The sequence below is a fragment of the Oncorhynchus masou genome, chromosome 32 (assembly GCF_036934945.1).
Source record: "Oncorhynchus masou masou isolate Uvic2021 chromosome 32, UVic_Omas_1.1, whole genome shotgun sequence".
NCBI classification, from domain to species: Eukaryota; Metazoa; Chordata; class Actinopteri; order Salmoniformes; family Salmonidae; genus Oncorhynchus; species Oncorhynchus masou.
Window position 1 is genome coordinate 82,569,554 of NC_088243.1, and position 14,719 is coordinate 82,584,272.

At 47.1% G+C, this 14,719-nt stretch overlaps 1 protein-coding gene across 4 annotated transcripts in view; it reads left to right on the forward strand.

Annotated features, from left to right (window-relative positions):
- The window catches only part of frmpd3 (FERM and PDZ domain containing 3), a 329,892-nt gene extending 318,322 nt beyond the window's left edge, over window positions 1-11,570 (forward strand). For 3 of the 4 annotated variants that reach the window (XM_064955254.1, XM_064955252.1, XM_064955253.1), the window contains 5 exons: window positions 1,034-1,160; window positions 1,721-1,810; window positions 2,037-2,216; window positions 2,684-2,819; window positions 6,178-11,570. In XM_064955254.1, coding sequence (XP_064811326.1) covers window positions 1,034-1,160; window positions 1,721-1,810; window positions 2,037-2,216; window positions 2,684-2,819; window positions 6,178-9,047 — 3,403 coding nt within the window. In that variant the 3' untranslated portion in view covers window positions 9,048-11,570. Of the gene's footprint in view, window positions 1-1,033; window positions 1,161-1,720; window positions 1,811-2,036; window positions 2,217-2,683; window positions 2,820-3,850; window positions 4,808-6,177 lie in introns of all 4 variants that reach the window. The other variant, XM_064955255.1, reaches the window with a different exon arrangement.
- The last annotated feature ends 3,149 nt before the right edge of the window (window positions 11,571-14,719 follow it).

Consider the following 14,719-nt stretch of genomic DNA (forward strand, 5'->3'; position numbering starts at 1 on the left):
TGTCTGTCTGTCTGTCTGTCTGTCTGTCTGTCTGTCTGTCTGTCTTTCGTATAACAAAATGTATCCCTCAGCTGCATGACTCATCTCTCAGACACCTCAAAGACCGAGATGCGTGTCTCCGTATTCCATTATATTTCATAAAAAATGTCTAATGTGCAGAAGTGTGGTATCCAGCTGAGCTTCTAAAAGTTCCTGCTAATATCCAGCAACTTCACACAGCCATTGAAGAGGAGTGGGACAACATTCCACAAGCCACAATCAACAGCCTGATCAACTCTATGTGAAGGAGATGTGTCACGCTGCATGAGGCAAATGGTGGTCACGCCAGATACTGACTGGTTTTCTGATCTATGCCCCTATCTTTTTTTGCATCTGTGACAAACAGATGCATGTCTGTATTCCCAGTCATTTAAATCTATATATTAGGGTCTAATGAATGAAAAATTGACTGATTTCCTTATATGAACTGTAATTTAGTCAAATCTTTGAAATTGTTGCATGTGTTTATATTTTTGTTGAGGGTAGATAATTCCCATAACTAATTCACTCTGACAGACTAATTTAGCAGATTACTATCCAGAGCGACTTACAATCACTGCGTTCAACAAAAACATAATATGCAGGGGAATACAATGCAATAACAAGTCATTCAGTCACACAGACAGAGAAGAGCCAGTGTTCTCCCTCCTGTCTGACTCTGAGGGTAGCCTTGTCAATCCTGCAGTGTGACAGAGAATAGGAGCAGTCGTTGGGTTGCATCCCAACTGGCATTCTATTCCCTATGTTGTGCACTACTTTTGACCAGGGCCCACAGGGCTATAAAGGAATAGGGTGCCATTTGGGACATAGCCCACGAGTCTTCCCTGGGGGTCTCTCCCTGAGATATAGACATAGTCCCACAGCTGTCAGCATCTGACTGAGTATACCATCTTTCTCTGTCTCTCTCTCTCTCTTTCTTCCTCTCTCCCCTTGCTCTCTACTCTCCACCCTCCTCTCTATTCCCACCTGTCTTTCCCTCTCTCTCCCTCCCCAGGAAGGAGTGGGGTCTGGAACCCTTCCTACCCCTCACTCTGCTTCCCACCATCAAGGAGAAGAATGTGTGTAAGACCCTGTCACAGCTGCTCAAAACCTATCAGCATCCGCCTCCCTCCGGCAATAAGGTGATCTGTCCTCTCTGTCACACAATGACCTTCCTTTCAGTAAATATTCTCTAGATACAGCATAGCTATAACACTACGTTTTTCAGATTTATTGTATAGCATACCTTTCATCTGAGGGCTTGCACTCTCCGTTAAGCAGTTTATCTTTGGATTTGACTGGCTGTGGAGTTCCATACATATTTAAAGTGTGCTTGTGCCCCAATACATGGCTAAACAGTGACCCCAAGAGGACATATATAGTATTGCAGTATAAAATCCAATGGTCATCCTTGGGTGAATCTCACTAGTAGAAGCTAGCAACAGGGCGACCACACCCGTCTTGTCGTCCTTGGGTGAATCTCAACCATATTAAGTGGCTTCTCCTCCTCGTCTCCTCTCCTTCATCTCCACTGATCTGAAATCACAAGATAAGTGAAAGCAATAATGAAGGATGCCAGCTAGGATTTCAATTTCACCTGTCCAGTTCTTTAATGTTAGTGCAGATCGAGGAGACGAGTAGAGGAAGCCACTAGAGACTATTCAGACTGGGCCCTTGAGTGTTGTGTTGTGTCTACTGACAGGTCCCTCCTCTCCAGGGAAAGCTGCAGTACATGCGTGTGCTCAACGATCTTCCGCCCTTTGGAGGCTTGCTGTTCCACACCGTCGGATTAGTAATGGCAACATTTATTAATTTATTTATCCTTTATTTAACTTGTTAAGTCAGTTATGAACAAATTCTTATTTACAATGACGGCCTACCATTCCCTTATGAACATTCCAATTTTGAATTCCCACAACATATATGAGTCACACTCTTTTATGATGAATTTCTCTTTTGTCAACGTACAGCTCATGTTTATGTTTGATTGATTGATTTACTGACTGATTGATCCACAGGATGAGAAGCAGTCGGCCACTACGCTGCTGGTGGGTCCACGGCACGGCATCGGTCATGTGATCGACCTAAAGAACAACCTGACCACGGTTCTGACAGAGTTCAGTCGCGTTGCTAAGATACAGCTGCACCGGGAGAACCAGGGCGTTGCCCGCGTAGAGGTGGCCATACATGAGGCCAAGGTATATGACAGATTGAACACATGTACAGCTATAGATCTAGAAGGACATTATGAGGCTCAGGGTGGAACTCAATAGAATGAGATGTGTTTGTTTTGCCAGAAGTCCTTGCATCATACATGTAGGTCATGCTACCTAGCATAGATTTTCACTGCAAAGAAGAATTCCTTTCAAATGAAATTCAATTAAATCAAACCTGCAACATAAACCAAGTTGAAGTACCGGTATGGCCATTATATTAAATATACAGTCAAGTGCTTTGTTGAGGTCTCTTAACTTCCCTCCATCCCTGCTCCAACCTTTCCAACCTCTGTGTATGAATGTGTGTGTGTGTGGGTTTCGGAGGGGCTGGGATAAAGCCAATCTATCTACATTATTGGATAAAGCAGAAAACACATTTCTGTTGGACCTTGTGTACAATTGACAATAAAGGAATCTTAATCTACGTCTTAATGATCCACCCCCTGCAGCCTCTGGTCCTGTTGATGGAGTGGCCTGATGCCAGTAACTTCGCCTGTCTCATCTCTGGCTACTACAAGCTGTTTGTGGACCCCAAAAGAGCCATCTACTACCGGACACCTGGTCAGTCATATATGATCAAGGCAGGTATGTTAGTAGTCACCTCCTTGATTTATTAGGACTTGCAATGAAACTGCATATTCACAATGTCTGTTGATGTTTAAGAAATGTAAACTACATGACCAAAGGTATGTGGACATCGTCGAATACCTCATTCTAAATCATTAATATGGAGTTGGTCCCCCCCCCCCTATGGAGATTGCATGGCTGTGTGCTCAATGTTATACACCTGTCAGCAACGGGTGTGGCTAAAATAGCTGAATCCACTAATTTGAAGGGGGTGTCCACATACTTTTGTATACATGGTGTTTCTGTAGGTCTAGTTTTTCGGGAAGTGTTACAGAGAATCCATTATTATTAGCTTTAGATAAAACTGAAAGTATTTTTCATTTAAGGTTAAAATCATTTCCATACTGTTTGCTTTGCCTACATTTTGTAACAATAAAACTCAACATACAAACTCAGCATTCAAACTTAGCATCCAACGCCCCCATTGACTGCATATCAGTTTGCATCTCAAGGATTCCATTTACAGGTTTTTGTGTGTGTCTGCAAGTGTGAGGCATTGCATGTAAACCATTATACTGCAACCAACTCTGCTCAATCGAACTGGACTGACACCTGCTTCTCCATAATGCATCTGTGCATCCGGACCTAAACCATATCAACAGCTACCGATCACCTCTGCTGTCGCTCCTCCCATCTCCATCCTGAGGTCTCATCTTCATTGGACTATTCTCTCCCTTTTCCATGCACAGGGTAACATTTCAGGGGTTTTGCCTTGCTTTTATCTCTGTAATCAAGTATACATGTAATATTCAAACATGCACAGCTCTGTTTCCATCTGCTGTGGTGGTGTGCCTGCATGAGAGGAAGGCCGCTACGTCCCATAACATCCCACCAGACTTACCTCAAACCTCCAACTCCAGTCTCCAGCATCCATCACTGAAAAACATCCACCAGCCTTCTCCTCTATTTTCCCATAAGGACCCACTCCATCCTCCCATGCGATTCCTCACCTTTCAGCCTCTCAATTGCTCTGACAATTCTGTCCTCAGATTACAGAGGTTCCCACCACGCCCACCCACGCTCTGGTGTCACGGCGGTGCCCAGTGGAGACCGACGAGGGGACGAGAGGGAAAGATCGCATACGAGGGACCCAGGTTCCCAGTCTCAGAAGACAGCGACCGCCCCACTGCCAGCAGAGTCCCAACACCTGGGTCTATGCCACGTCCATCTCCGGGAGCCACAACAGCTGCAGGAGCTCCAAATGCAGGCAGAACCCGAGCTCGATATCAATGAGAACTTAATTTCCCAAGAGGTACCAGAGCGGCCCAGTGCCAAGTCTGACACAATCCCCCGGAGCACGGAGACGATCGGCGAGAGGCCAGAGAGCCCCTTCCAGGAGAGCTCAGAAGTCTTCAGGAGCAGAGCCCAAACCATGGGGCAGTCCCAGCGAGCTACACGGTTCTTCTGTGACTCCTGCAAGGCCAGGTTGAGGGCAGAGGGAGTGGTTGTGGCCTTAAACGGTGGAAGCAGTGGCAACTCGTCGAAGCACTGCTCCAGCGCCTGTGCCTCCCGTGATGGTGGTGCAGTAGACCTCATGGCCCTGCCTCCGCCGGGGAACGAAGAGGAAGAGGAAGAAGAGGTGGAGGAAGTAGGAAGAAAGCTGCAGCCTCCTCCGCCAGCCATTGCTGACCCTCCGCCTGGCTTCAGGGACAACAGCTCGGATGAAGACGACTCCAAGAGAGGACGGAAGTCTCAACCAAACCCAAACTCCATCCCCAGTCCAAGCACTACAACTGGGGCAACTGCAGGCAAGAGCTCTGCCAAGGAAGTGGTACCGGCTCCAGAGGACGTACCGGTGACGTTGATAGACCACGTGGCCACCAGGACAGTACGGGACCATGCCCAGGAGCTGGATGATGCTCTGGTGTCCACTCTGCAGGCACTGGAGGCCCTAGCTGCATCAGAGGATTTCCCCCATCACCCCCAACAGCCAGCTCAGACCACAGGTCAACATGCCGAGTCATGCTACAAGGGCTATTTTTAGTGCTAATTGTTAATTTTAGGGCTCAGTGACTACTAAGGGCACTTTGAAATGTTTTTATACACTTGGTGTACAGAATATTAGGAACACAATCCTAATATTGAGTTGCACCCCCTTTTCCCCTCAGGACAGCCTCTGTTCGTTGAGGAATGAACTCTACACGGTGTAGAAATCGTTCCACAGTGATGCTGGCCCATGTTGACTCCAATGCTTCCCAACGTCGTGTCAAGTTGGCTAGATGTCCTTTGGGTGATGGACCATTCTTGATACACACGGGAAACTGTTGAGCATGAAAAATCCAGCAGCTTTGTAGTTCTTGACACACTCAAACCGGTGCACCTGGCACCTACTACCATATCCTGTTCAAAGGCACTTGAATCTTTTGTTCACCCTCTGATTGATGCACACTATCCATGTCTATCCATGTGTGTAGGCCGTCATTGTAAATAAGAATTTGTTCTTAATTAACTGACTTGCCTAGTTAAATAAAGGTTAAATAAAAAATATATAAAGAAAATATCTCAATTGTCTCCTCCCCTTCATCTACAATGATTTGAGTGGATATATCAAGTGAATCCATAAGGGATCATAGTTTTCACCTGGTCAGTCTATGTCATGGAAAGAACAGGTGTTCCTAATGTTTTGTACACTTCAGTGTAGACGAAGGGGAGGAGACAGGTTTAAGAAGGATTTTTATGCCTTGAGACAATTGAGGCATGGACTCTGTATGTGTGTTATTCAGAGGGTGAATGGGGAAGACAAAATATTTAAGTGCCTTTGAACAGGGTATGGTAATAGGTGCTAAGCACACCTATTATCTGTCAAAAATTGCAATGTTGCTGGGTTTTTCACATTCAACAGTTTCCTGTGTGAACAACTGTGGGAAACGTTGGAGTCAACATCCCTGTGGAACACTTTCAAACACCTGGTAGAGTCCACGCCCCGATGAATTGAGCCTGGCTTGATAGCATAATTCAAGTTCAAAGCTTTAGCATCCCAAAACAGAGACAAAAGACAAAGTTTTGACGTGTTGTTTTACAGAACACTGCTTGACACTGAACAAAGTCTCTTGTGCTGTATATTTTGATAGTGAGAGAAACACAAGTGTTCCCTCAGTCTTGATTAAAATTCAATTTGATGCAAAACAAGGTTTTACTCACAGACGGTTAGCAGAGCTTTAAAAGAAACATCAAGGGATTTTGATGAGTTAGTACTTAGAAACAGTATATTTGATGTGCCATCTTTGCACAATCAATGACTGCTTTCCACCTGTCTGTGATATTTCATGTCTTCCTCGTGACCCTGATAGTGTCTTGTGTTTCCTTCTTTCCGTAGGGTTGATCGTGTTGGCGGCCATTACGCCTGAGTCATCGTTGGACTCAGGGCACGAGACCAACTCCTCAGAGCTGACAGACGTCTCAGAGATGGTGTCGGCCATGAAGCAGCACCAGAACCAGGCCTACCTGCTGGCCCACCATATCAACAAGGAGCGTATCTTCAGTCGCAGGGACTTCCCCTTGGCCATACCAGGCTGCACCACCCAGACTATAGAGGGTGGTGCATTCTCCATGGGTCAGATCCGCGGCAGCTGCTCCTCGAAGCCAGTGACCCTCAGTAAGACTGTTCCCCTAAAGCTCAGCCCTGCTAAGGAGACTGCCAGTCCAGGTCTCAGCTCAGTGAAGCAGGGCAGTAACGTTACCCACGACCCATTGCAGAGTGAACCGAGTGAAGGCAAGAAGGCAAAATCAGAGCCTACCAAAGCGTGCACCCAAGACCGCCCTGCAAAGTCACCTGAGGAGCTGAAAGTGTCCGATCCAGGGCAGGCACCCAAGGTCGGCAAGGATCAAAGGTCACCCTGTTCTGCTGTGGGAAAACTAAGCCCCAATCTCTCTGCAGGGATCAAGGGGAAGAAGTCTGCGCCTCTGAGTCCGGACCCTACCAACAAAGCCTTACCTATTCTCTTGGCTGTAGACAGAACTGCCTCCGCCAAGATTTGCCCCACAAACATGTGCCAAGATGCCGAGACTGCCTCTAGCGAGACCATCAAGCCTTCAAGCTCTAATGACCTCCTGCCAGTTGATGACCTATTCTGCACGTGCCCAGTGAGAGAACCCGGGCCACAGCTAAGACCGAAGGATCCACAATCCCAGAAGGTGGTGGTGTTCCATTCCTCTTCCCCAACAGACGATGAGCGTCTTCGGGACAAAGGCCTCCAACTGGCTAGCAGCAAAGAGATCGCAGCGAGAGCAGCAGGAGGAGCAGGAGCAGACCCCGTCTTGGTCAAGCCCAGCCCCCAGGTTCCAACAAAGTACTCTCAGTCCCCACACATACCTGTGAAAGCTGAGAGGAAGGAAGCAGCAGAGGCCAAGGCAGAGAGGTCCCAGGGTAAAGCTCAAGCCGAGCCACAGAAATGCCCCTCGAAGACATTATCTCTCCTGGGAGACTCCACACACCTTACCTGCTCTGTGGACAAGGTCTCCACTTTTCCATCTGCCGACAGCAAGAAGCAGGGTGGTGGTAAAGGGAAGGCCCAGCGTAGCGCCCCCTTCCTCAGTATCAAGAACCTCCTGTCAGCCACGTTCCCAGCTCGGATTCGTCGGGAGACTGACGAGCGCAGAGCCCAGCTCCAGAAGGTCCGGCAGTACGAGTTAGAGTTCCTGGAAGAACTTCTGAAGCCCAAGTCATCCGGGGGAGAGTACCTACCCCAGGGGTCCTCGCCAGTCCCCTCAGGTACCCCCTGCGCTTGCCAGCTCCGTACAAGTCCTGTGCTAAAAGCCCCTGGCATCTCCCGAGAGCAACGCCGCAGCTGCGACTGCAAGAGGATGTGCAGAGGCATCCGACTGCCTGATACACCGGTCGGCTCAACTGCGGAGCCACAGCAGCATAGAGGCAGAGAGAGACCCCTCTCGAAGACCCCTCCAGCGACCTCCAAAACACCTCACTCCCAGGGAGGTCAGAGGAGACCTCAGACCTTAGAGATCAAAACCACCCGAATCCGCTCGACCAGTCTGGAGTCACGGGAACCCAGGGGGGAGCAGGCTTCCTGCTTGCCCACCTGCACCTCTAGCACACCAGACTGCATGGGCGCTCCGCAGTACAAGAAGCTCCAGAGGCGGTATAGCATCGGGGAGGTGGACAACGCTGAAGGCACGCCACTCTACGCCGAGGTCAAACCCAAAGCCAAGAGCCTGGAGAAGGAGATGGAGCGAGTGAGGGCCACAGGACTGAGGCTTCCAACGCCCGTGGAGCCTGTTCACAATCAAACTCAAACTCACACGGCTGCTGCAGTGGTAAAGGGGAAGAAAGGAGTGTTCTTCGTCCAGGGAGAAGAGCTGCTGCGGGAGAGCAAAGAGGGGGCGCCGACTGAGATGCTGCTGGGGCTGCCTAGCGAGGACAGTGACGACAGGGAGAAGTGCTGCTCCTTCTGTTTCTGCTACAGGAAATGTGAGGAGGCGGACGAGAGCAGTGAGAAAGAAGAGCTTTCCTACTCCATCCCCCTCCAGGTCCTGCCCGGGATGCAGCTGGACTCTCAGACCTTGCCCGTCATCAGCAAAACCCTCCAGGTTCTCCACGCTGAGGGCTGCAGCGGGGAGGAGGAAGAAATAGAGGAAGAGGAAGAAGAAGAGGAACCGCAGACACAAGAGATTGACCTCCGGGCCTGCGGGACTCTGGAGGGTAGCCTGGCAAGGGTCCAGTCCCTTCAAGGGCAAACGTTCAGCCTGCCGGACGGTTTCCTCAACGCCCAGCTGGATGCTAATGAGCTGCTAGCCATCCTGCGACAGTGCGCTAACGTTCCCCAGGTGGATAACGAATCACGCCTCCAACCGTCCCGGATCGCCGAGTACAAACAGGAGCTGGCGGTGCGTTTCAAGGAGTTCAGGGCAGCGTGCAGACGGGTGGCGAGCGTCGAGAAGAGCCCCACGCGCATGCTGAGCGTTGTTACGGCCAGCTTCCTGGTCCTCTGCGAACTGACTCAGACCTTCATCAAGCTGGTTAGAGGGGTGCGTTCAGAGGCCCAAAGGCTGCAGCTGCTGCGGAAGGTTGAAGAGGTTGCTATCAATTACACTTTGTTGTTGCGTGCAGCCGAGGATGCTATGGGCCACTCCAGTAGTCTGCCTAACAAGAGCGTGAGTCCCCTAGTTACTACAACCACCACTAACATGGGCTCCCTCTCTCGCCCAATGAAAACCCTGCCCGCCCAGTAGAGACAAAGTTGGGAGAAGTTAGTGAATAATTATTTATGACAGTTGGGAGTGTGGGTGGCTGGGACCACACTCTCAACGTCCATTAGTTATTTATTGTTTACAGGACATGCAATGATCCATCCATCACAATGAAACTGCTCCATGATGCGTTTCCAGGGGCTGTGGCAGTTGCAGAGTGGCCCTGTAGTGTTCTAGCATAAAAGACAAATGCTTGGGCACCGCTCTACAAAAGGTGCAAGGACCTACACCTCTGAAACGCTGGGTGAAAAACAGGGCTAACCACTCCTCCATGTCAACTCTCACATTTCAAAGATCCTTCTCATTCTTTTCGATGTATATTTGAGTTGTATCTTTTTAGCAAAGTATACCATTTTGTGGAGAATAAATATAATGAAAATAATATATAAAATGAATTTGAGTATAACAAATATAAAGAGTAATACACCTGTAATAAATCTTAAGACATTTTAATGTGCTCTGGGCAAAAATACCACAGAGAATGTCAAAGTAGCGAATTCTGTGAATTAGGTCGTCCAAAGCCTGGGTAAGTAGTTGACGTGTTTGTTTGTTACATTTCTAACTGTTGTCACAGAATGAGTTATGTTGGTCATCTGGAAAGTATCATGACATGCACCTCAACAATATCACATACATCACATTCACAATGTTGATAATGGTACCTCTGCAAGATTGTAAAATCCACACATATGAATTGGGTTGCTATAAAACAGACATGGGGCCCATTTACTCACCTGTAGAATAACACCACAGGTTGGGGCAGATGTAGCAGAAACGCTAACTCACTAGCGGCTAACCAATCAGCTGGGTAGGATCAATGTTCTTCATGAAGGAAGGCAGCCCCGCTCTACTGTATAAATTGTAGTAAACCTCACATTGCTGTCTTGGTTTGAGACACACACACACACACACACACACACACACACAGTACATACACTCTCACATGCTCTCACACACAACGATCACAGTCCACATGAAATCTGCACCTCGCCTCTTGTAAACAAGATGAGGTAAATGGGAGATCCACTGTATCAAACTTAGCCTTAGCCTTTTGCACAACCTTCAGCATTTGCTCCTGTTCACACATGATCTACGTTCATGTTTTGTTCACATTCAGCCTGAGCTAGACAACAAACGTCACATCATACACCTTCAATTTTATAAACTATTTCATCTTATAAGAGATTCAAGTTGCTATATTCTTCTCTAAAATAATTTTACAGGATTTTGTGTCACAAACAATTCAATGGGTTTATACTTTTTGCTCTCTATGTGCTGTTGTCCATTGTGCAATACAGGAGATATATATATAAATCACACAATACAGGAGATATATATATAAATCACACAATACAGGAGATATATATATAAATCACACAATACAGGAGATATATATATAAATCACACAATACAGGAGATATATATATAAATCACACAATACAGGAGATATATATATAAATCACACAATACAGGAGATATATATATATAAATCACACAATACAGGAGATATATGTAAATCACACACACAAAGTAGTTTTCTATGTATTTTAATAAAACTGACACCTGTGTTTTCTGTGTGAAAACATCTTTCTGTCTCATCCTGTTGTCAAACCATGGAGATCACACAGCCTTCTTGCTAACCTCAACCGAAACTGCAACTATTCCGACTCTGACATTAGGGTACTATTCATGCCATGTGTTTTCTTTCACTACACTACTGTCTCGCATGTTTCCCCAATTCTACATTTCTACTTGAAGATACAAGAAGTAGAACGGTCAAGATACCAATGGTGGTGGCAGATTCAGTGTTACTACGAGTTTTATTGAAGTGAGAAAGAAAGAATATACATCCACAAAAATATGAGGAGGCTACTTACTGCAGTAATGTTTTGCAATGGAAATTCTTCACGCGGAGTTGTATTATTCTACACTTGAGATGTAAATATTGTAAAACAGTTGGAATATTTGTGAGCCAGGAAAACACTTTTAAATTATCCCACTAACTGACAATGTGAAGATTGGTTCCAAATTCTTCACTGTTTTGTAAAAAAAATAGAAAACATGTCTGTACCGTATAATTTATAGTAGTTATGTTCCATAGAAAACTAATAGCAAAAACGTATATTTTAAGACTATATAATGAGTATAAAGCATGGGACATGTTTATTTTTATAAAAACTAAATATTTACAGTATCAAATGGCATTCTCTCATCATGACCACCTGGAAATGTTTTCAAACATTTTGTTTTTGACATAATGTTAATATAGAAATATTTTGTGTGGTTGTCATTGTTGAGTTGCATTGTTGCCAAACTGTGAATATGTCTCTGTTCCATAACATAATGGACCGATGTTCCATGGCCTATTCCATTGTGTTTGTTGGCACTTGTTTATTTACTTTTATTTATTTGTCAATAATCTTGTCTTCACTGTGTTCTTCTGTCTGTACAACGTTTCTCATGTTTTAAGAGCAATAAAATTATAATCCTCGGTTTAGAAATGCACATTTACATTTGGTGTATATTGAAATGTTTGTTTGTTACTCAAATTATTTGGGCCTCATCTGACATTCACTTCAAAATGAATATAAATAGACCTCCTTGAGATGTCCTTCTCCTGAGCATTGGGTAGAAGTAGCCTATCCTTCTCCTTACTGAGCATTGGGCAGAAGTAGCGTATCCTTCTACTGAGCATTGGGCAGAAGTAGCCTATCCTTCTCCTGAGCATTGGGCAGAAGTAGCCTATCCTTCTCCTGAGCATTGGGCAGAAGTAGTCTATCCTTCTCCTTACTGAGCATTGGGCAGAAGTAGCCTATCCTTCTCCTTACTGAGCATTGGGCAGAAGTAGCCTATCCTTCTCCTGAGCATTAGGCAGAAGTAGCATATCCTTCTCCTTACTGAGCATTGGGCAGAAGTAGCCTATCCTTCTCCTTACTGAGCATTGGGCAGAAGTAGCCTATCCTTCTCCTGAGCATTGGGCAGAAGTAGCATATCCTTCTCCTTACTGAGCATTGGGCAGAAGTAGCCTATCCTTCTCCTGAGCGTTGGGCAGAAGTAGCCTATCCTTCTCCTGAGCATTGGGCAGAAGTAGCCTATCCTTCTCCTGAGCATTGGGCAGAAGTAGCCTATCCTTCTCCTGAGCATTGAGCAGAAGTAGCGTATCCTTCTCCTGAGCATTGGGCAGAAGTAGCGTATCCTTCTCCTGAGCATTGGGCAGAAGTAGCCTATCCTTCTCCTGAGCATTGGGCAGAAGTAGCCTATCCTTCTCCTGAGCATTGGGCAGAAGTAGCCTATCCTTCTCCTGAGCATTGGGCAGAAGTAGCCTATCCTTCTCCTGAGCATTGGGCAAAAGTAGCCTATCCTTCTCCTGAGCATTGGGCAGAAGTAGCCTATCCTTCATCCTGAGCATTGGGGAGAAGTAGCCTATCCTTCTCCTGAGCATTGGGCAGAAGTAGCCTATCCTTCTCCTGAGCGTTGGGCAGAAGTAGCCTATCCTTCTCCTGAGCATTGGGCAGAAGTAGCCTATCCTTCTCCTGAGCATTGGGCAGAAGTAGCCTATCCTTCATCTTGATCATTGGGCAGAAGTAGCCTATCCTTCTCCTGAGCATTGGGCAGAAGTAGCCTATCCTTCTCCTTACTGAGCATTGGGCAGAAGTAGCCTATCCTTCTCCTGAGCATTGGGCAGAAGTAGCGTATCCTTCTCCTGAGCATTGGGCAGAAGTAGCCTATCCTTCTCCTGAGCATTGGGCAGAAGTAGCCTATCCTTCTCCTTACTGAGCGTTGGGCAGAAGTAGCCTATCCTTCTCCTGAGCATTGGGCAGAAGTAGCCTATCCTTCTCCTTACTTAGCGTTGGGCAGAAGTAGCCTATCCTTCTCCTGAGCATTGGGCAGAAGTAGCCTATCCTTCTCCTGAGCATTGGGCAGAAGTAGCCTATCCTTCTCCTGAGCATTGGGCAGAAGTAGCCTATCCTTCTCCTGAGCATTGGGCAGAAGTAGCCTATCCTTCTCCTGAGCATTGGGCAGAAGTAGCCTATCCTTCTCCTGAGCATTGGGCTGAAGTAGCCTATCCTTCTCCTTACTGAGCATTGGGCAGAAGTAGCCTATCCTTCTCCTTACTGAGCGTTGGGCAGAAGTAGCCTATCCTTCTCCTTACTTAGCATTGGGCAGAAGTAGCCTATCCTTCTCCTGAGCATTGGGCAGAAGTAGCCTATCCTTCTCCTGAGCATTGGGCAGAAGTAGCCTATCCTTCTCCTGAGCATTGGGGAGAAGTAGCCTATCCTTCTCCTGAGCATTGGGGAGAAGTAGCCTATCCTTCTCCTGAGCATTGGGCAGAAGTAGCCTATCCTTCTCCTGAGCATTGGGCAGAAGTAGCCTATCCTTCTCCTGAGCATTGGGCAGAAGTAGCCTATCCTTCTACTGAGCATTGGGCAGAAGTAGAGTATCCTTCTCATGAGCATTGGGCAGAAGTAGCCTATCCTTCTCCTGAGCATTGGGCAGAAGTAGCCTTTCCTTCTCCTGAGCATTGGGCAGAAGTAGCCTATCCTTCTCCTGAGCGTTGGGCAGAAGTAGCCTATCCTTCTACTGAGCATTGGGCAAAAGTAGCCTATCCTTCTCTTGAGCATTGGGCAGAAGTAGCCTATCCTTCATCCTGAGCATTGGGCAGAAGTAGCCTATCCTTCTCTTGAGCATTGGGCAGAAGTAGCCTATCCTTCATCCTGAGCATTGGGCAGAAGTAGCCTATCCTTCTCCTGAGCATTGGGCAGAAGTAGCCTATCCTTCATCCTGAGCATTGGGCAGAAGTAGCCTATCCTTCTATCTTACAGAGCATTGGGCAGAAGTAGCCTATCCTTCTCCTTACTGAGCATTGGGCAAAAGTAGCCTATCCTTCTCTTGAGCATTGGGCAGAAGTAGCCTATCCTTCATCCTGAGCATTGGGCAGAAGTAGCCTATCCTTCTCCTGAGCATTGGGCAGAAGTAGCCTATCCTTCATCCTGAGCATTGGGCAGAAGTAGCCTATCCTTCTCCTTACAGAGCATTGGGCAGAAGTAGCCTATCCCTCTCCTTACTGAGCGTTGGGCAGAAGTAGCCTATCCTTCTCCTTACTGAGCGTTGGGCAGAAGTAGCGTATCCTTCTCCTTACTGAGCGTTGGGCAGAAGTAGCCTATCCTTCTCCTGAGCATTGGGCAGAAGTAGCCTATCCTTCTCCTGAGCATTGGGCAGAAGTAGCCTATCCTTCTCCTGAGCGTTGGGCAGAAGTAGCCTATCCTTCTCCTGAGCATTGGGCAGAAGTAGCGTATCCTTCTCCTGAGCATTGGGCAGAAGTAGCCTATCCTTCTACTGAGCATTGGGCAGAAGAAGAGTATCCTTCTCATGAGCATTGGGCAGAAGTAGCCTATCCTTCTCCTGAGCATTGGGCAGAAGTAGCCTATCCTTCTCCTGAGCATTGGGCAGAAGTAGCCTATCCTTCATCCTGAGCATTGGGCAGAAGTAGCCTATCCTTCTCCTGAGCATTGGGCAGAAGTAGCCTATCCTTCTCCTGAGCATTGGGCAGAAGTAGCCTATCCTTCATCCTGAGCATTGGGCAGAAGTAGCCTATCCTTCTCCTGAGGATTGGGCAGAAGTAGCCTATCCTTCTCCTGAGCATTGGGCAGAAG